The 22,707-nt window shown below is 38.5% G+C and overlaps 2 protein-coding genes across 3 annotated transcripts in view; one reads left to right on the plus strand and one right to left on the minus strand.

The window, feature by feature from the left end:
- Nucleotides 1-22,707, plus strand: part of cdc73 (cell division cycle 73, Paf1/RNA polymerase II complex component, homolog (S. cerevisiae)) — a 37,786-nt gene that overhangs the window by 14,017 nt on the left and 1,062 nt on the right. Inside the window, exons 11-16 of the mRNA XM_052134442.1 lie at nucleotides 11,555-11,612; nucleotides 15,471-15,506; nucleotides 16,620-16,707; nucleotides 20,410-20,571; nucleotides 22,303-22,403; nucleotides 22,533-22,674. Coding sequence (XP_051990402.1) covers nucleotides 11,555-11,612; nucleotides 15,471-15,506; nucleotides 16,620-16,707; nucleotides 20,410-20,571; nucleotides 22,303-22,403; nucleotides 22,533-22,674 — 587 coding nt within the window. The remainder of the gene's footprint in view (nucleotides 1-11,554; nucleotides 11,613-15,470; nucleotides 15,507-16,619; nucleotides 16,708-20,409; nucleotides 20,572-22,302; nucleotides 22,404-22,532; nucleotides 22,675-22,707) is intronic.
- On the minus strand, nucleotides 1,620-9,650 carry LOC127649383 (beta-1,3-galactosyltransferase 2-like). Of its 2 annotated transcripts, none has more exons than XM_052134443.1 (2): nucleotides 9,164-9,650; nucleotides 1,620-3,925 (listed from the first exon to the last, which is right to left on the minus strand). In XM_052134443.1, exon 2 carries the CDS (start codon nucleotides 3,695-3,697, stop codon nucleotides 2,510-2,512), a length of 1,188 nt encoding a protein of 395 aa, XP_051990403.1. In that variant the 5' UTR covers nucleotides 3,698-3,925; nucleotides 9,164-9,650; the 3' UTR covers nucleotides 1,620-2,509. The 2 variants fall into 2 exon arrangements, with proteins under 2 accessions (XP_051990403.1, XP_051990404.1); XM_052134444.1 differs by lacking the exon at nucleotides 9,164-9,650 and adding an exon at nucleotides 7,747-8,061.

Here is a 22,707-nt window from a genome sequence, read left to right on the forward strand (position 1 = left end):
TTGCCACCCCCATGCTTCGTAGTTGGGATTATGTTCTTCAGCTTGCAAACCTCACCCTTTTTCCTCCAAACATAATGATGGTCATTATGGCCACACAGTTACATTTTTGTTTCATCAGACCAGAGGACATTTCTCTTAAAAAGTAAGATCTTTGTCCCTGTGTGCACTTGCAAACTGTAATCTGGCTTTTTATGGTGTTTTTGAGCATTGGCGTCCTCCTTGTTGAGCAGCCTTTCAGGTTATATTGATATGGGACTCGTTTACTGTGGATATAGATACTTGTCAAGCAAAGAATCACTGAGTTTGAAGGTACACCTCCAAGTGATTCCAATTAGCCGGAGCTAATTCATCAGAAGCTAATTGCTTGTCATCCTTTTCCAAACTACTTAAAGGCACAGTTAAGTGTATGTAAACTTCTGATGCACTGGAATTGTGATTTTTTTTTTAATTTTTTTTTATAGTCATTTAAAAGTGAAACAATCTGTCTGTAAACAATTGTTGGAAAAATTACTCATGTCATGCAGTAGATGTCTGAAACGACTTGCCAAAACTATTGTTTGCTAATATGATATCTGTGTACTGTGGAGTTAAAAATTAGTTTTAATGACTTCAACCTAAGTGTATGTAAACTTCTGACTTCATCTGTACATTTCATGTCCGTACTCTCTGCTTGGGATGCAATGCATTGCCTGTTGTTGCTTAAGTTGATTGATTGGACCAAAAAGTGACCTTGTTTTCTGATGATAGAGGCTTTAGGCCTTATTTATGAAACTTTCATAAATATGAGCAAATTCGTAGTAATTTGTGTGTAAAATTTGCCTTATTGAAAACCTTCCTCTGGATTCATGAAGGCTACATACAACACAGACTTGTTAGTAAAAAGTGAATGTTCGTGAATTCCAAATGTTTGTAAATTGGGGGTGTGCACGTTCATTCACAATTGTCATAACCCACATCCAAGAAAATGGCATATAAGGAAGTCATGAGATGTGCTAGTAAATTAGAATAGGGACATGTGGAACAGAAATGAAGGGGTTTTAAAATGAAGTGTGTTCAAATCACAAAATGTTGTTTTAGCAAGCATGTTGGTATTGTCACAAAGAAAGTGAGAAACTTATGTCACTGTATGTTCTGACTGCCAGAGGTTCTTATTTTTATATTATTTTTTTTAAATCAAACCGTCTAAGAGGTTAATAAAAATGGTTTGATTTGAAGCTTTCAGTTCATGCCAGCAGGAGGACTTCCACCACCATTAACACAAGTTTAGTCGAGCACATCGCCAGTATCGTTGGTTAAACTTGTTGGGTAAATCATGATGGTAACAGTTTTATACTTGCAACTGGAACAATCTTCAGAGAAATTAAAAGGATGCCTGAAGATGATCTTGGACCAAAATATTGTAAGCTAATAAAGATTTGCAAGCTACAACAGCGTGCAGGATTTGTTTCTATTATTACGTTGTATTGTGTGCCTGCCCACGTCATGTTTATTTATAGCTTAACTGCATTAGACCATACATTATAAACTGAATGAAATTCATCAATGCCTTTAATGAAAACTAAATTATAGAGTTCATATCAAATGAAGAAACTGTCAAACCAATCACATTAAAGGGCATTTATTTTTGAGAAAATAAAACAAAAACTACGGCTTTCCACGAACTTTCCGCCCCATGCCAGGCAATTCTACTGAAAAAAACGATATACAATTTATGAAGCGGAGTTGCGAATAAACTGTGAAGAAACAAATGCAAGTATCAAAGAAACGTGTTTATTCATTATATGGTTCAAAAAGAAAACGACACAACTTTTAAAAACATTTTTTACGATAATTTAAATTACTCTCCAGTAATTTAAATACTAATTTAATTCTTAGTTTAGTCATTGTAGTTTGCCTGAAAAAACAAAAAGCCTTTGGATGTCTTGAAATTTACACGTGGTCGAAAGCAGGTGTACATTTTGTTCGTACCAACTAACATTTTGAAAATAAGAAATTTCATGAATCCAGAAATTTTCGGCACAACAACTTCACGAACGATTTACAAAAATGTATTCTGCTCGTGTTTCATGATTGATTCTTATTGATAATTTAATGAAAAAAAAACATTTGTTTTTGAAAATTGTCTTGAAGCTTTTCAGTGAATTGGCATTGTAGGTAAGTTCATGCTTCATACTTTATAGATTTTGTGATTTTCAACAATGCCGCTTTTTTTTACAAATCTGAAATAATTTATTAGGAAATAAAACCACCTTTCTTCACAATATTTATCAAAACACAATAGATAATTTTTTACGCATTTTAATCTGTCATAGATTTATAAAGGCAGATAAATATTCATAACATGTCTTTAATGTTACAACAATGAAAAAATAAAAACCACAGGTAGGGTTGTGCAAAACCCTCATGTGCTTTTATCTGTTGTGCTTGGCAAAACCTCAAAGACCTAAATGTTCTTCATCCACGCTGATCCAAACTTCGGTTTCCAGAGCAGTTTTCTGCTCATTTTGTCCTAAATTTTCAATGGCATGTTGTTGCAGGCATTGTGCTTGTTGCTCTGTAGATGCTGCCAGTACTTGAGCAACTCATTGGGGTGAAACTGATGAGAGGTTATCAGGTGGCTGTACTTGCAGCTGGAATAGGACACTCGCCAGTGATTGAACAGGAATTCATTTGGTGGTGGCGTTGGTTCTATCCTCAGTTTGGCAAGGCAGATGCCCACGTAAACATCTTCTAAATGCAGCCTGCGAATGCTTAGAGACACTTCATAGATCCTGTGTGCCATGTCACCTGAAAACACATACCCAGTACCAGAACAGAAGATGGGGTATCGCTCACTGGGGTACAGTTCTGGGGACATGTACCATTTACTGTGTTTATTTCGATTTGGCGCATATCCTCTCATGAGGTACCCTGTGAAATATTTCTCTCTTGGTGGCTCCTCGGGCTTCAGCAGTTTTTTTATGAGGTATTCAGTATTGACAAACATGTCACTATCAGTCTTCATGACATAGCTGGCACCGGGGCAGTATGTTGCGACCCAGTACATCCCCATAAGAGTCTTGAGGGTGAGGTTCTGGTAAGTATCCAGGTAGTCTTGCTGGATGATATCATGATGCTGATGACTTTCAGCCTCTATTGTGCGCTGGAGTTTGCTGTCTGTTTCCTGGGTGTCTTCCTTAACACCCATTAGGTAAAGGCGGACAAATCTCAAGCCTCCGGCCAAGCTCTCGTTGCCCCATGTTTGCCTGATGGCATTCCTTGCCTCCACTTGCTTGGGCTCAACTGCAATGAGAAGCACCAAGAAGGGAGCTCTCTGCATGCATGCATATGGCTCGTTAAGGATGTACTTGTACGGCTCAACCAAAAGTGTCCTTTTTGCTCTCATCTCGCCACTTAAACTGACATTCGAGCCCAAGGAGGTTTCCAACTCATGCTGTGAACTTTCATCCAAAGAAGAGCTCAGGCTGACCTCAAACATTAGTGGTGTAGGGGGCACTCCATGGTCTTTAAATTTACTCTGTGTTATCGTGCTAGAGTTGGAGTCCGTTTTCATGATGTGGACCTCTCGAGCTGCCAGTGTCACCGGGTTAATCCTAGGGTGCCTCCATTGACACCGAACAACAAGCCCTCCCACACACATGAGCAGAATGAGGAGGACGGCAATGTGCGTGCAGCAGCGTCTGCGCTTCCACCTCATGATTTTTAGTGCTGGCTAGCAAACACACTGATTTTTAAGCTTTGGAAATATAGCTGTGTCATGACCAGCCAAAGCCAAGAGATGACTTCGGGTGATCTTGTCAGTATCGAATTGCAGACAATTCATTTTTTTTCCACTTGTGTACAGTCCCCTCAAGTATCTTTCTGGATTCTTTGGATTTGTCAGATGACTTTCATGCTTGTACGATGAATTTAGATGTACAGAAACCTGCAGGAAAAGAATGGAAGAGATTTTTACAAATGTAATTTGCTACCTTATTTGGTCATCTCAATCGATTCTGGGAGAAATTTGAGAAATGGATTTAAATATGGTGAAATGTTCATTGGACCTCAGAAAGCTACACTGCTTAAACATGCAAGGGGAGATTGATGCGCAAGACTTGGCAAATTCATTTCTGTGAAAATCCGTGGATCTTTCTGTGAAATTCTGCAGATTCTTTTAAGGCTGTGCTTGTCTTGACATGCATGAAATGTTATATGTAAAATCCAAGTCTGACTAACAATAACTCTGAAGTATCCTGCTGTGATAGTTAAAGAGCAACAAGTGAACTCGGTGTTGAAAAAAATCCAGTGTTGTTTGGAAACTGTGGTCTGAATGCCACACTCTCTAAATCCTGCTGGAAAGCTGGCTCAAAAAGAAATGTTAACAAGAACCAGGAGACTGGAATTATAGTATTGCCTTTTCACAGGATTCGGATTGGAAAGAACTGACTTTTTGTAGCAGAGAGGGGTAATCAAGAGCCCTAGCAAGCACCAAAAATGAATCTCTTGATACCTCTGCTCTGCTACAAAAAGTCAGTTCAACATATCCGCACAGAAAGCAAGTAGCGTGTTGCAACACAAAATTCAATCACTCCCATTACACCATGAAACACAATTTTTGTTTCTAGGTAGTAAGTATTATTTCCTAATTGCTTATGCCTCTAAAGTATAGAAAATGGCTATTATTTCCCACAAACTTTGCTTTTGTGACCAGGGCAGTGATGTTTTGAAATTTACTTATTTCCAACGAGAAAACAGGTGAATTTGTCTTTTCTTTCACATAAAGTCAGAAAAAACAACATATGACTCCAAATTAACATATACTAAAGTAATACAAAAATTACTATAAGAGATTTAGATGCGAGTAGTTTTTCGAGATTTACGATTATACTGTAAATCACTTTCACAAATCAGCCCCCAAATGGTATTCATCATACTTCAAGGCATCCATCAAGGCCTTGATGCTGTTGTAATCCTCTTTGAGGTGCACGTGTGAGCCAGGGGAAGAGACGGGAACTTGTTACCATTGTGGAGCAGCACGGCTTGGATGAGCTGTCAATGGAGAGGTGCCACTCATTCTGGTTACATGCGATTCCGATTGCCTCAAAGACTCGTCACATTGTGGCAGTAGCAGAGCCCATCTTGACTGGTGAAGAAGCTGGAAAAAATTTGGTGATGCTTCCTCTGATCTGCGACTTGCATACTTTCATCCAACAAGTTCCACTGCTTGAGCCTAGACATCAAAAGCTCAGCATTGGACTTGAGACCATTGGTGAGACCAAGATCTCTAATCAAGTCGTTGAGGTCTTTTTGGTTGGGAAAGTATGGGTTTCTCTCCTCAGCTCCACCTCTGAAATAGTCATCTGGATCTACAACGTCTTCCTCACACTCTGACTTGCTGCTCGCTTCTAAAGATGGCTGCTCTCTCTCCGGAGGAGTGGGTACGGGGAGCTCATGGCAGTGTAGCACTGGGGCATTGGATGAAGGAAGGTCCAGAGATGTGATAGCAGGTGCATTCTTGTCAGTCCGACTTTTGGAAGGGTCCACCATGTAGAAGCAGCAGTTGCTTGAGTGGTCAGTGGGTTCCTGCAAAATTCTTGGGATAGTGAACTTCATGGCTCTCCCCTCTGTGCCATCCAACAAAAAGCATTTCACCCTTGACTACATTAGTAAGAGAAAATTGTAAAAAATTTGAAAACACATTTTTTAACAAAATTCCGAGCAACAATTGTCCATCTTGCCTAGTTTTTTTTCACTGCCCGAAGATGAAATGAGGTGCCCAGGGTTTGTCTTTATCCCGGACAGGCATGCCGAAATATGCCTTATAGGCCTCACACATTTTAGCAGATGCTTCTATTGAGTACTTTTTTGCTCTTGTCTTGATAATTTGGCCACAGACATAACAAAATGCATCTGCCGGATGCTTGGTTTCTTTTGATGCAATCTCAGTAAAATGCAGATACAGCGCATCCGGAAAGTATTCACAGCGCTTCACTTTTTTCAGTTTTTTATTTTTAATAAATTTGCAAAGATTTCAAACAAACTTCTTTCACGTTGTCATTATGGGGTATTGTTTGTGAGGAAAATAATTAATTTAATCCATTTTGGAATAAGGCTGTAACATAACACAATGTGGAAAAAGTGAAGCGCTGTGAATATTTTCCGGATGCAATGTATGTATCCATTTAGGCAGCTGGAACTAAATTGAACTTGTGAGCTTAAACCCCTGTATTTATACTAGGGCTGTTGATTTAACACGTTAATTCAGTGCGATTTTAATTTTTCAAAAAATAACGCGTTAAAAAAATATACGCAATTAATCGCATGCCCCCGGACCATAATAAGGAAGATTCCTGAGAAATGCAAGCTTGTAGTACCACCTGTTTACTCCAGAGGGCAGTAAGTGAAACTTCAGCTGTATGAGCAACACACAGTTTATACAGTGAAAAAAACACTTCAGTAGGCAGAACAACACAAACATGCGTTACGTTCTTGCATTCAAAACACTCGGAGTGCAAATGCGATCTAAGGGATCTCAAGATGTGTTTAAAGATCGAGTATTAAACTATATTTAACTTGAAACAGTGACCTAAACATTTTATGTTTATGATACAACGCACCCGAGACGTAGGTGTAAATTGACGGCCCTTAAACAAGCCCTCATAATAAATCTCCAACTGATTGACAAATTGACTTTGTGAAATGGATTGCTGTGAACTGTGTGACAATGATTGACTTATGATCAATAATATGGTAGTAAACAATACATTGTATTCTAAAGCAACTTTTTATATTGTCTTATCAATGATTAACTGTTCTACCACAAGAATGCATTTTAATTATCTGAATATTATTATATATATATATATATATATATATATATATATATATAATATAATATGTTCTGGAAAATAGGTCAATTTTAAAATATCACTGTCCTGGTCACAAAAAAGTTTATGGGGAATAATATCCATTTTCTATACTTTTGAGGCAATAAGCAATTATGAAGTAACACTTACTACCCAGGAAACAAAATTAAAAAATTGTTACACGGTGCTATATATATATATATATATATATATATATATATATATATATATATATATATATATATATATATATATTGACAGCTGTCTACACTTAAAGCACATAGCATTTCCTTCAGTTTACAAGACCGCCTGTTCCTGTTTTTGATGCTCTATTTTTTACTTGTGGTAATGCTAGATGCAGTGTGACTAATGTAATGCAGGTGAGTTCTTTTAACTTGACATGGCTCCTGCACATGTTGCTGAAAAAACTGAGTTGCAGCACAATGGTCAAAATGTCTTTCTAGTGCATGTTTACCTATAGAAATCTTTTAAGCCCAGCCCTAGTGCCAATATGTAACGTCAAGCAATACATTGTTGATATTGATGACAGATGGCTTACTGCCACAGTCTCGCTAATGGCACATTTCCACTGCACGTTACGGTTCGACTCGACTCTACTCGTTTTGCTTTCCACTGATGTTTAGTGCCGCCTCAACATGGGTGGGATTACAGGCTGATTGTCAGTTTCGGCGCCTCTACTACCGTGACATCATCTTAAATATAACACGGCCGCTAGCTGTTAGCTACTAGCTCATTGTGCTGCATAAAGCAGTTGCTACATGGTGATTTTACACAAGTGTAACAGTTAAGTTGGCCAGGTTGTTTTAGAAGCAAGCTTTCCAGTAGCTGGTCAATTAAGTAAAGTGAAGCTTTCAAGCAGATTATAGAGTTAACGTACCATCCTCCATCGTGGACTCCCAACAATGCCGTGGCGGAGTCCATGACGCTCTCCCTCCCATTGCTCGCCAGTCTAGATAGCATCCATTTGGTCGAATCACTTCCACTTTTCCTTGATGGTTCTGTAGTCTCTTACGGTTTACATTTTTTTCACTTTTCCCTACACTGTTGGTAGCTCAAGTGGTAGCCGTGTGTGGCCAACAGCTGAGACCCTTCCTGAAAGACTTTTTTTGTTTCGTTCGTCGCTAACAAGAAGAACGTCTGCACCTCGTTTATTGACCACTGCATGGTTTTGCTCACAGCCATTTCTTTTTAAAATTCGAAAGCCGAGTGAACAAATGAGACTGCTATCGCTGTAGCTAACTTTAAAACTAGCAGGTTGATGTCACTTATCCAGTCGAAAATCCAGTGACGCTGGTAGTGCCGATTCTCTTTGACCAATCAGTGATCTGCAGGGTTTTGATGTCACATTTAGTATTGGCTCGGCTCACTTGGAACATCGACTGAGGTGGTACTAAAAAAAAGTATCAGGTACTATCCACAGTGGAAAACCCCCAAAAAGTGGGCAGAGTCTAGATGTACTGTACCGTGCAGTGGAAAAGCCCCATAAGATGCCCACAAAAGCAACATGTGCTTTCCAGTATGATCCGTGTTAGTTCTCCAAATGGTCATCTGACCATATTCCCTTCCTTTCCCCAGCTTTCCCAGTAATCTTGTGTTGCTAATGCACCCTAACATCATTAAACATGTTGAATTTATAATTTGCAGTCTAGCTGCTCTTGATTCAACTGCATAGCCACTCTAGATACAGGCATGCTACTGTTTTATAAATAGTGTGCTAAAAGTAGCGCCGTCAGCTGGCTGTTTGCATTACAGATTCCCGATTTGTTTTTCATTTCTTTTTCCCCTTGTTCTAGTTTAAGTTCTCAAAATACGTGTTTTTATTTCACATATTCGTTGCAGGTGATGTATGTGGTTTCCGCTGCAGTGGCACTTAGACAAAGAGCTAATTGTGAGCACATTCACAGAGGCAGAGGAAAAAGCTGAATGCCTTCCCCTGTTTAGGCAGAAATCAGAGTAAATTCTCTTCGTTCACATACTTTATAGCTCCAGATCAGCTAACAAAAGCCCACACGTATGTGAACATGGTGTTAGCTTGGCTAACAGCCCTTAAACTAGAATTGCAGGGATGGATGAATCACAGCACTGCGTTTATTTTTTAGTTCGTTTGACGAATGCATGCATGCTGCTTTGATCTTCCAACGTTAAGATGTGTAGTTTGACATAACCTTTCGCTTTGACTGAATGAGGTTGTTTGTTAACATGCTGTAGTCCACCTAAACACGTTTCTGTTCTTATGCATCATCAGAGCCAAATAGTCCTGTCGCAAATGGATGTCATTTGCCTCGCCGGCTTACCTTTTTCAGCTACCGCAGCTCAGATCTCTCCTCCTCCTATAGCTCTCCTCTGTTTCTCATGTTTTTAATTTGCAGGCAGTTTTCCTGTAGATTTCACAGGTGATGTTCTCTTCCCCTGTAGTATAGGAGGTCTGTGAATGGCTTTGGCTTTTATAGTGTCCCCATTCATAATCCCGATCCCTGAGGCTGTGTGCAGCCTCTCTCTTGACAAACGTTGACTGAACCGGATTATGGGATGCAGAATGGATGAAGCTGCTTCACAACGTTCTCCCTGTCCTTTGTTTATACGGCTACTCTCTCGCTGCTTTTTATTCTTCAGCTGGGGGAAGGGAGGTGGAAATGTGTGATTGCACAGCATTGCTGACATCCTCAGCTGCACACCCTTTCCCCCACGTGACCCGTTTGAGCTCTCTCCCTTCTGACAGTTAAAAAATGTTCAGTGTTATACACCCATTTTTAACCAAGCTGAATGCCTAAATAATCCATAATTTCAACTAGCTCAGCCATAATGCAAATAATATTGCACAACATGTTGATGCCTTAACGTTACATTATGCATACATGTTTTCCTACAAATGTAGTTTTTGGGTGTTTTTGTTTAAAATTCTAAAGACTTCAGCTGGATATTATTTAGTTTTTGTCACCATTGCTGCTAATATTGGTGCGTCAGCATCCTGAGGAAATTATCTGCTATTTGGCATTTTATCATTTTAAAGAATTTTCACCTAGTCTCTTGCATGCAGTTAATTTGAAAGCAAATTTTCGAGTTATCTAACACCAAATGGTGTTCGCACCGCAAATAGGAAAGTTGTAAGGGGTCCATTTTGGTTCTTTGTAAATATAGCAGGATCAGCATAAGCTGTCCGGACTGAAAAGGAATGCAAATAGTCTAATAGTTAATGACATTAATCAAATTTTCCTTGATCTTTTGACATATAAAAGGTCAGTGTACCATAAAAACACACTGCAAGTTTCAGATCTGAAAAAAGATCTGAAATGGTCCGTTTGGAATTTGTTGAACTTGTAACAAGGACCAAACACCTCCGCATATGACTGCTCTTCAGCAAGACATCAATGGCTGTTTTTCGTCATTGCACCCTTGGCTCCGCCCATTGGCGCTCAGTCTGTCACACGTGGGCCTGTCATGGGAGATTCATCTACACTTTTAAGGGGACTTATTTAGGACAACTGGATTTAAATTATAATTTTTTTTTACATGAACCTGCACTAGATGAACTACTTTGACAGTTATCATGCATTGTGCCTCTTTTAAAAGATGCAATTTCAAGTAATGACTAAAAAGTTAACCTCCGTTCTATTTCATTCAGCTTGTTTTAAAAACATCCTGGACCATTTTTGCACCCATCTGTGCTATATTTCATTGCTGGTATTTTGTAAACTTGCACTCGATGGACGTCTTTGATCGTTTTGATGCGTTTCTGGCGACGTGAGCCACGTTTTAAGAGCGGTACAAGCGCATCTCATTCCACTGCTGCCACTGACTGGGAGAATCACATGCAGTTCTGTTTGTAAACCAACACGGAAGATGTGAGATGTGAAGACCAGCGTCTCTGCTTTAGCCTGTTAAAGCACACAACATCGTGGATTGTATTACATTTGAGCATTCAGAAAATTTCATTGTATGAGTTTTTGTGCTCTTATCAGAGCAGATTTCTTGTGAACCAGTCACAATATGATTCAAGTTTTGCAAAGGAACTGTTATTGAAAGATGAGGCTGTTAAACAGTACCAGACCCATGAGTAAACAGATTAATTCATGAATGTTTCTAATGGCATGATTGTTTGATAGTTGCTGTGCTTGAGTGGACATTTTGATACATTCAGATGAAATGTGTTGGATGTGCGGTGTGAAACCTGGTATGTAGTTTTATAAATTATAATGTGAAGCTTATTCATTTTCTTGTTTCAGATATGTCAGAATTTGAGGGGCTGTTTTGCATGATCATGTATTTGCTAGAGAATAAATATATATATATATATATATATATATATATATATATATATATATATATATATATATATATATATATATATATATATAATCTAACATAACTGATTTTGCTTACATGTACACACACAAACTCATCAGAGCTTGGTGAGATGTACACAGATGCTTTCAGTTTCTGTCTTAACATTTATAGTACCAGTTGAATTACAGGGTTTTGCCCACTCAGAGTACGAGTATGAAAGGCCTTATGTCAAGTCTAATCTGGTTGAGCAGGTACAAAACAGATTTTTTTATGTTATGTTATTTTTAATTTAAAGTTTTTTTCCTCATGCTACTGCAAACCAAATTTTCAGAAAGGGATAATAAACTTGAATATGAAAATTCCTTTCATTCAGCTTTTCATGTTTTACTCTCTCTCTTCAGGAAGGAGCATCTGCTAGAAAGGCCCAAACACCAGCTCTGCAGCCTGTTCCCAGACCAGGTATGGGAGAGCTCCTCTAATCTTACAGGAATATGCCAGGTTATTCTCAATTTAATGTCTATATTCCACATGTTAGACATACTGTCGATTACCACATACAATTATTTCAACTCAAGAAACATGTTAGCAATACTACACTTGCATTGTATTGTTCTTTTGTAATATTTTTTTAAGGCCTATTCATGATGAATGAAAGCCAAACGTACTCCCGTTATTCCCAAGCTTGTGCTCGTACAATATCAATTACTTATTTTCTATCTGGAATGCCTGTCCCTCACACATCTATATTGGACAGGCCAATAAATCACCCAATACTGGGAAATTTTGAGATTATTGGCATTGGCCAATAACTGTTCCACTTGACCAATTAACAGAAGTATCTATCAAAATTGACCTATGGCCTCGTAAATGGCTAATGCTGAATTTTTATTTTCAAATATTATGAAAATATGTCATTGGGTACATTTCAATTGTATTGACTTGGATAACCATTTTATCTGTAATCGGCCAGCCTGCTCTCTAGTTATCTGTACCGGCTGTTGAAAAACCCAATATCAAATGGCCTCTACACATAATCAAAAAGGCTTGTCTTTGCATTGTTTCATTGTAACATTTTGTTTTGGCGAAAAGTCATGCTTCGTATGAAAAGGCATTGTACATTTTCTTTCCCTGACCCCTGTCCAACTATCCAGTGGCATTCTCGTTTTCCTCTTTATGCCTTATGTATGACATAAGGCCTCACTTTTCACTGTAATTATTAACCTTTGTAAACTTTATTCGATAATTTTAAGCCACTTATCTAGCTTAATCTTTTCTACAGTTGTGGCCAAAAATATTGGCACCCTTGGTAAATATGAGCAAAGGCTATGAATTCATGTCTTCATTGTTTGTCCTTTTGATCTTTCATTTTAAAATATTCACAAAAACAAAAAGTTTTATCAAAAACAAATATTTTTGTCATATGTAGCAACATTTTTCTTCTAAAAGAGTCTTCTATAATGACTAATGAGGTTGGAGAACACATGGCAAGGGATCTGAGGCCATTGCTCCATACAGAATCTCTCCAGATGCTTCAAATTCTGTTTTCTAAGGGGTTCAGGTCAAAGGACAGGGATGGCCATGGCAGAACCTTGATTTTTGTGGTCAGTGAACTGTTTTTGTGTTGATTTTGATGTGTTTTGTGTCATTTTTCTACTTTGATGTGTTTTTGGACCATTTTAAGCTTTTTGGCAGAGGCAGTCGGGTTTTGATGTTTTTTTAATCTGTTGGTATTTGATTAGTCCATGATGCCATGTGTATATACATATGCATAGATATATCCGAACAGGGTGTCCAGGACCTCTGGTATAAAAACATCCCCACAATGATAAAGATCCATCACCATATTTAACTGTGGACATGAGATACTTTACCATATGGCTACCTCTCTGTGTGCACCAAACCTATCTGTGTGTTTGCTGACAAAAAGCTCTTTGTTTTGTCTGACCATAGAACCCGGTCCCATTTGACGTTTCAGTAGTGTCTGAAAGAGTTTGTTGTTGGATGAGAGCAGAGGTTTGTTTCTTGAAACTCACCCAAATAACTGGTTGTGATGTAGGTGACTTTCTCTTTCTCTCTCTCTCTCTTCTCCCCTTTTCACCCCAATTACAGCTTGCCCAATTCCCACTACTTTCTCGGTCCTCATGGTGGCAAGGTTACACACCTCAGTCTGGGTGGTGGAGGACAAGTCTCAGTTGCCTCTGCTTCTGAGATAGTCAGCCGTGCAGTCTGTACGTGGCTCACTGTGCATGACACCGCAGAGACTCGCAGCATGTGGAGACTCATGCTACCCTCCGTGATCTATGCACAACTTACCATGTGCTCCATTGAGAGCGAGAACCACTGATCACGACCACTTGGAGGTTACCCCATGTGACTCTACCCTCCCTATTAATTTGGTTGCTTAGGAGACCTGGTTGGAGTCACTCAGCAGACCCTGGTCAGTCTCAATACTCTCTAAGCTACCCAGGCCCACGATGTAGGTGACTTCTGATTGTAGTTTGAGACTTTCTGACCCCATGAGCACTACATATTTTGGCAATTCTCCAGCTGTGATACTGGTTTTGGCAATTCTCCAGCTGTGATACTTGGAGAATTTTTGGCCACTTGAACCATCCTTCTCACCGTGCGTGGAGACGATATAGACACAAGTCCTCTTCCTGGTCGATTCATAACAACTCCATTTGATTGGAACTTGTTAATTATTGCCCAGATGGTGGAAATGGGTATTTAGCTTTTTTCTTATAGTCACTTCCCATTTTGTGAAGCTTAACATCCTTTCACACATCATAACTTTATTATTTGGTCTTACCCATTGTGATGGATGACCAAGCAAATTTGGCTTGTCTGTTACCTCATATTTATTCCCATGTGAAAATGTTATGGCTGAACAATTTCACGTTCCTTTAAATTCAATTCCACAAATTTCTAAGGGTGCCAATAATTGTGGAAATATTTTTGATTCATATGTAAAAATATTTTCCCCCTCTTTCAGTTAGTTTGCTTTAATTAAATGGTAAAATATTTTGAATATTTTGATTGAAAGATCAAAATGATAAACAATAAAGACAGATTTTTCACAGCCACCTTTGCCACCATTTTCCAAGGGTGCCAATATTTTTGGCCACAACTGTATTCCACATTGGTCAACAAAAAATCTGGAATCCAAGGCTCAACATCCACCTAATCACCGGGTGCAATGCAGTTCAGATGTTCCTCCAGACAGCAGCTCTTTTTTTGCTGACAGATACCAGAGTGTTACACACCCTTTGGCTGTCGGCCATTGTGACACTGAAGTATGGTCTTAACAGTGCCTTGTGACATCTTCCGCCACTGCTCTGAATTAGATACACTTGTTAATGAACTCTTCTAGAATGAGGAATTTGTTTTATTTGCCCTGCGCACACTTCAATTTGTTTGAATGCTCAAAATATGAGTCTAGGCAGGTTTAGCCTGCTCTGAGGATGTTTTTACATTGACTGTGAAGCTTTTGGTACACATAATGACACAATATAATGTGTTACATAACAAATTATAATCATTATAAAGAACTGATTCTGAAGATCTTCTGTGGTAAAAGCTCTTTCATGGTGTGAAGAAGACGACGGAAGCTGTTGTCTGGTTACTATCATATTTCCTGTAAAGCTGTTTTGAAACTGTGTGTTTTGAAAGCGCTATACAAATAAAAATGTCTCCCCAAATCCTTATTGTATATCTCTCTCCCAGTCTTCTCCCATTTCTTTACTTCTAATCCCGATTAACATCATTAACTGATGGATTGATTCTTCGGTACAGGCATGAAATAGACCACTTGCCCTTTAAGGCTGAAAGCATACTTTATGCAAGTATGTGATAGCAAGCACTTCTAGCTACACAAGCTCACTTTCCTATGTCATTGCGGTTCAAAATGAATCCGGACACAATTACTAATGCAACACGTTACATAATCAGTTATCTCCCATCTTGGGTATTTTGACATTCACTTGAGGTGAATCAGCACTTTAAAGAAACTCTTGCAGAGCAAGTAGGTTACAGGTTATTAGTTAGATATACCAGAAACATAGAAAACCAAAATATACTTTAGAGTGCATAAAGGCTTTTACTAATGTTACTTTGAAATGTGTAGTAACTTATTTCAGCTCCTAATTATGCTTGTTTGTTTATCCATCTATGGAAATCACCAAATCAGTCATTTTTACTTGAACTGAATACAAGTATTTCCACATGTATAAATTCTGGCTGATTTGATAAAATATTGACCACAATCAATAACAGTGCATCCCTTGTAAAAGTTTCTGTTTCTTTGTCTTTTTATTTTAGTCTCACAAGCAAGACCTCCGCCCAACCAGAAGAAAGGTATGTATGTCTTGCACAACATTGATCGAGGGAATGAACTTTTTACTGTGTATAATTAAAGTGATATACTGAAAATTCTGTGTCATTTGAACATAGCTTGTTTATTTAATTTGGCTTTAGTGTCTTTTTCTTTTTTCTTTTTTTAATCAAATGTACTTTTATGCCAGTCTATAGTGAAAGAAATATAATAATACTTAACTTATGGACATGTCGACGGGGTTCCCGTGATCATGGAAACACTGGACGTTTCAGGGAATTTTATTATTTTGTTTACAAGGCTGAAATAAAATAAAAAGTCATAGACATTTCTGTAATGAATGTTTTTTTTATGCTCTCCTCAAATACACTCTACCGGTCAACAGTTTTGAAACACTTGACTGAAATGTTTTTCATGATCTTAATCTTTTGATCTGAAGGCGCGTATGATTAAGTGTTTGAAATTAGTTTTGTAGACAAACATATAATTGTGCCACCATATTCATTTATTTCTTTATAAAACTAAAATGTAATAAAATAAAAGTTTTTGAAATGGATGACTTGGACCAAATAATAAAGAAAAGAAGTCAATAAGTGCCTAACATAGATGGGAACTCCTTCAATACTGTTTAAAAGCATCCCATGGTGATACCTCAAGAAGTTGGTTGAAAAAATGTCAAGAGTTCATGTCTGCAAATTCCAGACAACATATAACAGTTTTGATTTATTTTGGATTGTTTTAGTCACAACATAATTCCCATAGTTCCATTTCTATTATTCCATATTTTTGATGACTTTACTATTATTCTAACATGTGAGGACAAAAACATTATAATAAAGAATGAGTGTTTCAAAACTGTTCACCATTAGTGTGTGTATTTGGTTGGATATTGCTCTTGTATAGTATAACACTTTGTGTGAATTGTTATTTTGAGTCTGTTCTCTTCAATGATCATAAATTGGTCTGAATGATTCATCTGCAAATTAGTATGAATATGCATGATTTTAGTCATTTAAATTAATTGGCTAAAATGTGTAAAAGTTATGAATCCTTGCTGGACAGACTACATTTTGCTTTGGTGTTTAACTGGTTCGTTCTTGTCATTTTCACTTATGGGTATTTTGTTTTTATACCAGGTTCAAGAACTCCCATTATTATCATCCCTGCGGCCACAACGTCTTTAATAACAATGCTCAATGCTAAGGATCTCTTACAGGACTTGAAGTAAGTGTGCTGATCAATCTGCAATATTTGAATATTGGGTAAAAATCCATTTTCACTATTGTATGAAATTACTATATTTATAGTCAACATTTGTCTACTTCGTCCACCATCTTGATGATTTCATTACACTAGGCTTATTTCAATGTGTTCTGGGATTGTGTATTTTAGGATATCTCAGCATATTGCTGCTGCCTACTTTTTTAAAACCGAGAACATATTTGGAGAACATCTATGATGCATTAAAGTTCTGTTTGGGTAGGTAGGTGACAGCTTGTAGAGGATTAACAACAAGTCATTCATAATTAAACTGCCCATAGGGAGGCATGAGAATTTCATTTTACGTATTCTTTTTTTTACATAATCAAAACGGAGCTCAGAATAGGGAAACAAAACAACCAAGTACACATATGAAATCATGAACAATAACAATAGACAAACAGGAAGGGAATTCCAAGGTAAAGATTCTCTTCGTAAAATAACAGTTGAGAAATCTTTTATGTCTGCCTTTAAGACATCAAAAAATTGTTTGCCATGCCTTAAAGGTTTTGCTCACCCAAAACTGAAAATTCTGACACAGCAGCTGTTCTGCTTTCTATTTGCAGCCACATTTGCATAACATGGTTCTGCTTTCTCATATATTGAAGATGGACTTTATGATATTATGCCAATCTTTGAGGGCAGAAAAACTAGTTACAGAATACATGTTAATGTATTCTGTTATTATTGTGAACTTGGACAATAATTGAACTGCAGCCCTTGGTTACTTGGTCACAGTAACCAAATACATAAAGTGCAACATAATACTGCATACACTACACATCCCTGAAATGGCAAGTGCTTTTCACATTTATTCCTTTTAAACTAGCATCTTGTTTTTATACTGCCTGGGCAAAAAAAAAGAGTCACATACTGTTAGGAAATATTTTGGATCTAGTCGCAATCTCCAATTCCCCGGTCCCGTCTTTCTATATTCGTGCCCAGTGAGGTGCAGTCGTGAGTCTGAGTCTCTGGAGACTTCGCGAAGGAAGTAGAAAGAACAACACACAGTAGGTCTGTATTCAATCTACTCAATGTTTATTAGAGCAGGCATGTCATTTATATTTTCATGAGACAATAAGCTGAATGGGAAAGCGGTAACAAGGCCTAGGGTCAAGGGGGAGAAAATGGGTGTAGAGGCCATATACAGATGTTCCAGCCGTGATGCCTTACGGTTGACCTTGTGGACGGGTGTGACCTTAATCAGATCACAGAAATAAGTATGCGGAACATGATAAAGCGGAAACGCGGTCCGCAGTTGCTAAATATATTGACTCACTATTGTGCGCACTGCAGCCTGCATCTGGTGTCAACTGAGCACACATGGAAGGTCAGAAGCACACACACACACACACAGAGCAGAACGTACGATTTCATATTTCTCACACATACTCAAATATTTAGTTGGGCCGCCTTTTGCTTTGATTATGGTACGCTTTCATCGAGGCATTGTTTCGACAACCTTATGCAACGTCACAATGTTTATTTTCATCCAGAGTTGCAATACATTTTTGGCTGAGATCTTGTATTGATGACAGAAGTGTCGAACCACTCTGTAAAGTCTTCTCCAGCACATCCCAAAGATTTTCAATGGGGTTAAGGTCAGGACTCTGGTGGCCAATTCATGCTCCCTGAACCACTCTTTCCCAATTTGAGCCTGATGAATCTTGGCATTGTCATTCAGGAATATGCCCATGCCATCAGGGAATCGGGTAAATTTGGACTCATCAGACCGCATTACTTTTCCATTGCTCCACAGTCCAATCTTTGTGCTCCGTAGCAAAAGTCATTTTTCCAATAAGGAATTTTTCCAATTAGACTCCCTAACACGTGGTTCCCTAACATTTTACCATTTTAAACTGCAGTGGATCCAGATTTGTTTTTTGCGCAAATTGGAACACTGTAGTGGCACTCAAGAGCGGACTGGCCATAGGAAGAACCGGGACTTTTCCCATTGGCCCGGCTATAATACGAGGCCAAAAGGCCAGCGATGAGCTGAAACAGGCCGCTGCGTTATGCAGAACGGGCCACAACTTGCTGAAGCGCGCTGTAGAAAAGGACAGCGATTTCCTATCCAAGGCAGAGTTCTCTTCCCATTCCGCCCCTGCTGGCACTGGTTATTTTACTGTTCTTCCTAATCACCGCCATAGTTTACCAAACTATGACGACTTCTGCTTGACGAACGTGGCAGTTTGAAAAAGCTCCGTTGTTACTGTAACAAATGGCAAAATTTTGCCATTGGATTCTATGGGGATCTCTGGTGCTGATATCAACTATTCATTTATGACTAGTATGTATTCCAACAGTGTACTTTTTTTAAAAGAATACTAGTAACTATTATTACCTATCATTAGATACTTATTCCAATAGCGACTAGTGTCTATTCCAGTTTACTTGCTCTTATTTATTTGACACTAGTGTCTATTCCGATTGTTACTAGTAGCATTTCTTATCTCACTAGTTTTAAGATGCTCCAAATGTAATTAGAATTATAGAATGTCAAATCCCACCATCAGATCTCAAATCTATAATTAACTTGTATATCTAAAACAAAAATGTAGAATGGGGGATGAGTGTGTTCATAACAAGCTACAAGAAGTCAACTCCTTTATAATTTAAAGATGCTTTCTTTGTTTTTATCTTTTGAATCTAGACATGATCAAACTGTATACACAAGGCAGACTTGCCAACCTTAACGCATTTTGACATCAAATTGCGCTGGTACGATTTGTGACGACTTTGTGTTGAATTGTGTACGTGCAATACTAAAGTCTTACAGCAGAGGCAGCTGCGTCTAGTCTGCCGAAAAGCAAAAGAAGAGTTCGACCAATCATAGCGCTGGGTTCATTCCCCAAAATATGAAGCGGCGATGATTGACAAATGCGTTATGTCAAACATTTCAAGAGACTGCAAATCGACAGCAACACGAAATAGGTTTTATCCTTCTCGTTCCCCCTCCTCCTGTTCACCAGGCATTTAATTTAGCAAAGTAACGTTAAGTTATATGGTCAGCGGGTCGCAGATTGTTAAACGTGATTCCTAATTAGGTCACACTAAAGAGGCATTGACTCACGTCTGATTTATATTTAATATTTTAAATTCCTTCCAACAACAACAACAAAAAAAGCAATCTAAAGGCCATCATTGTTCGACAGAATGTTTGACATAAACATAATAGATGCCTTTTGCTCAGCTCACCTTCATCTGTCGGTATTTGATGTGCTCAATGTCCTGACAGCATTCCCATCATCATGACGGTCTGTCGATTCTCCAGTGCGGCAGCTTTGTCATGTAGCCATCTAGAGAGGGCCCTGATTTCCCTTGATAATAGATTAAGCTATTTATGCATCTGACTTGATGTGAGTTGCGCTAATAAGGAAATGTAATTGAAAGAAAAAATGCCTTGGGATACATTTGTGGTTGATTTCTCAGAATATGCTCTCCAAGAAAGTTTCATTTGGATTGGTTTCATTTTGCATTAGCTGCTCATAATTTGGCCATTTAGTGCCTGTAATTCTCTTGAATGGATTGCTTATTTTGGCACCTTTTGCGTGTTTGTCAAACATTGAATGTCCATAGTAATGAGATTCATCCACTAAAAATCCCATTGACACCCGTTGCTGTTTTTTTTATTCTTACAACTGATGTAAGTGCTTCTCTTGACAGGTTTGTCACGTCGGAGGGCAAGAAGAAGCAGGGCATTCAGAGAGACAATGAGGTTCTGCTACAGAGACGGAAAGATCAGGTGCAGCCAGGTGGTGCCACACTCACTGTCACAGTGCCCTACAGGGTGATCGACCAGCCACTTAAACTCGCCCCACAGGACTGGTATTGCCAACTCATCACTCGTACCTTTTAATTCTTTGAGTAGTTTTCACCTCTGTTAACACTTCAGTTAACTTATTAAATGCCATTTTATGTCAAATAAACTTAGTGGTTTAACTAATACAGTGGCAAGAAAAAGTATGTGGACCCTATGTAATTAATTGCATTTATGTATAAATTTGCCTTAAAATCATCAAAGTTACAATAATGAACAAACACAATCTGTTTTAACTAATAACAAACAGTTTATTGTATTGTTCTTTTACATATTGAATGCATCATTCAAACCTTCACAGTGTAGGTTGGAAATGATGTGAACCCCTAGTCTAATGATGTCAACAAATGCTAATTAGAGTCAGGAGTTGGCAACTTGGTATCCAATTAATGAAACTAGATTGGAGGTGTGGGTTAGAGCTACTTTCACTTATAAAAAGCACTCAAACGTTTTGAGTTTACTATTCACATGAAGCATCTACTGATGTAGACCATGTTTTGCAAAAAAGAGATCTCAGAAGAACTATGATCAAGAATTGTTGCTTTGCATAAAGCTGGAAAGGGGTACAAAGTTATCTGTCCACAGTTAGACAAATTGTCTATAAATTAAGACTATTTAGTACTGTGGCTGCTCACCTAGAAGTGGCCATCCCTAGAGTGGCAGCTAAGAAATTAATGAAAATATAAACGGGCTTAAAGAACTTGTTTCGCTCATGCACGCTCACTCAGACACACGTGAACAGACGAGTTAGGGGCCGTTTACACCGAATGTGTTTTTGCGCGCATCTGTTGACGAATGTCTTTTTGACATTTGCACCACGTCTCGTTTTTACTTCAGCGTCTCGCGCAGGTTGGCACTGTTTAAACACCATGTCAAGTTAAAAAGAACTTCAAATGGTCAAAAATGCATATTGAGATATCTGCGTCCTGTTTCATTCTTTGGGCTATGTCTAGATAGTTTTTAGCACAGTTGACACAAAGATTAACTATCTGAATAAATTCAGACCACATAGTGGGGACTGTTGCATTGTTTCATATTATTCCGATTGTTCTGCACCAAGTGAAGTTTCAGCAAATAAATAGTAAGCCAATGCTTTTTTCCCCTTCTGCTCCAGTGTACTAAGGGGCTGCCGTGCCTTGTTAAAACTGTGTATGTTTACTGTTTCAGTACTGTTACAAATGATGCCTATATGCTTACTTAAATTACAGCCTATTGCATCAGTACTTGCTAGGAGAAGAAATTAGATAGTAAGCGATTTCGGGGTTTGGTTCGGGCTTAAAATCTGACAGTATTGTTCGGGCCAGGTGAGCTTCCAAACCACACACACGGTTAGTTTTAACCAATCATCAATGCTCTTTGACTAGCTGAGTATTTTGTTATAATACTTTGTAAAAATTGGCCAAAATAAAAGGGTTGGATGTGTCATTTTGCCTTGAATGTTGCATTTATCTTCGGAATGTCATGGTTTTCGCTCTTGAAATATTAGAAGTGGTGGTGGTGTAGTGGGCTAAAGCACTAAACTGTTAAGCAGAAGGTTTTCGGTTTGATCCCCACAGCCACCACCATTGTGTCCTTGAGCAAGGCACTTAACTCCAGGTTGCTCCGGTGGGGATTGTCCCTGTAATAAGGGCTCTGTAAGTTGCTTTGGATAAAAGTGTCTGCCAAATGCATAAATGTAAATGAAATATTGTGTGTATGGTTATGTCCCTTTTAAAACTGAAGTCATTGATTGTTCGCAGGGATCGTGTAGTGGCAGTCTTTGTGCAGGGTCCTGCCTGGCAGTTCAAGGGTTGGCCATGGCTTCTTCCTGATGGATCCCCCGTTGATATTTTTGCCAAAAGTGAGTGTGGTCTGGGGAAAAGCAGCATTTTTTTTTTTTTTAATGATATCCTGTCCAACTGTTGAATTCCAGCTTCATTCAATATGTACAGGAAAGAGTTTGTCTCATGTAATGCTGATGTTTGTGTAGTCCGAGCCTTTCACCTGAAGTACGACGAGGCACGGACAGACCCAAACGTACAGAAATGGGACGTGACCGTGCTGGAGCTGAGCCACCATAAGAGACATCTGGACCGGCCTGTCTTCTTGCGCTTCTGGGAAACACTGGACAGGTCAGACTCACTACTGTGTGGCCACCAAAACAT

Source organism: Xyrauchen texanus, chromosome 9 (assembly GCF_025860055.1).
Source record: "Xyrauchen texanus isolate HMW12.3.18 chromosome 9, RBS_HiC_50CHRs, whole genome shotgun sequence".
Lineage (NCBI taxonomy): Eukaryota > Metazoa > Chordata > Actinopteri > Cypriniformes > Catostomidae > Xyrauchen > Xyrauchen texanus.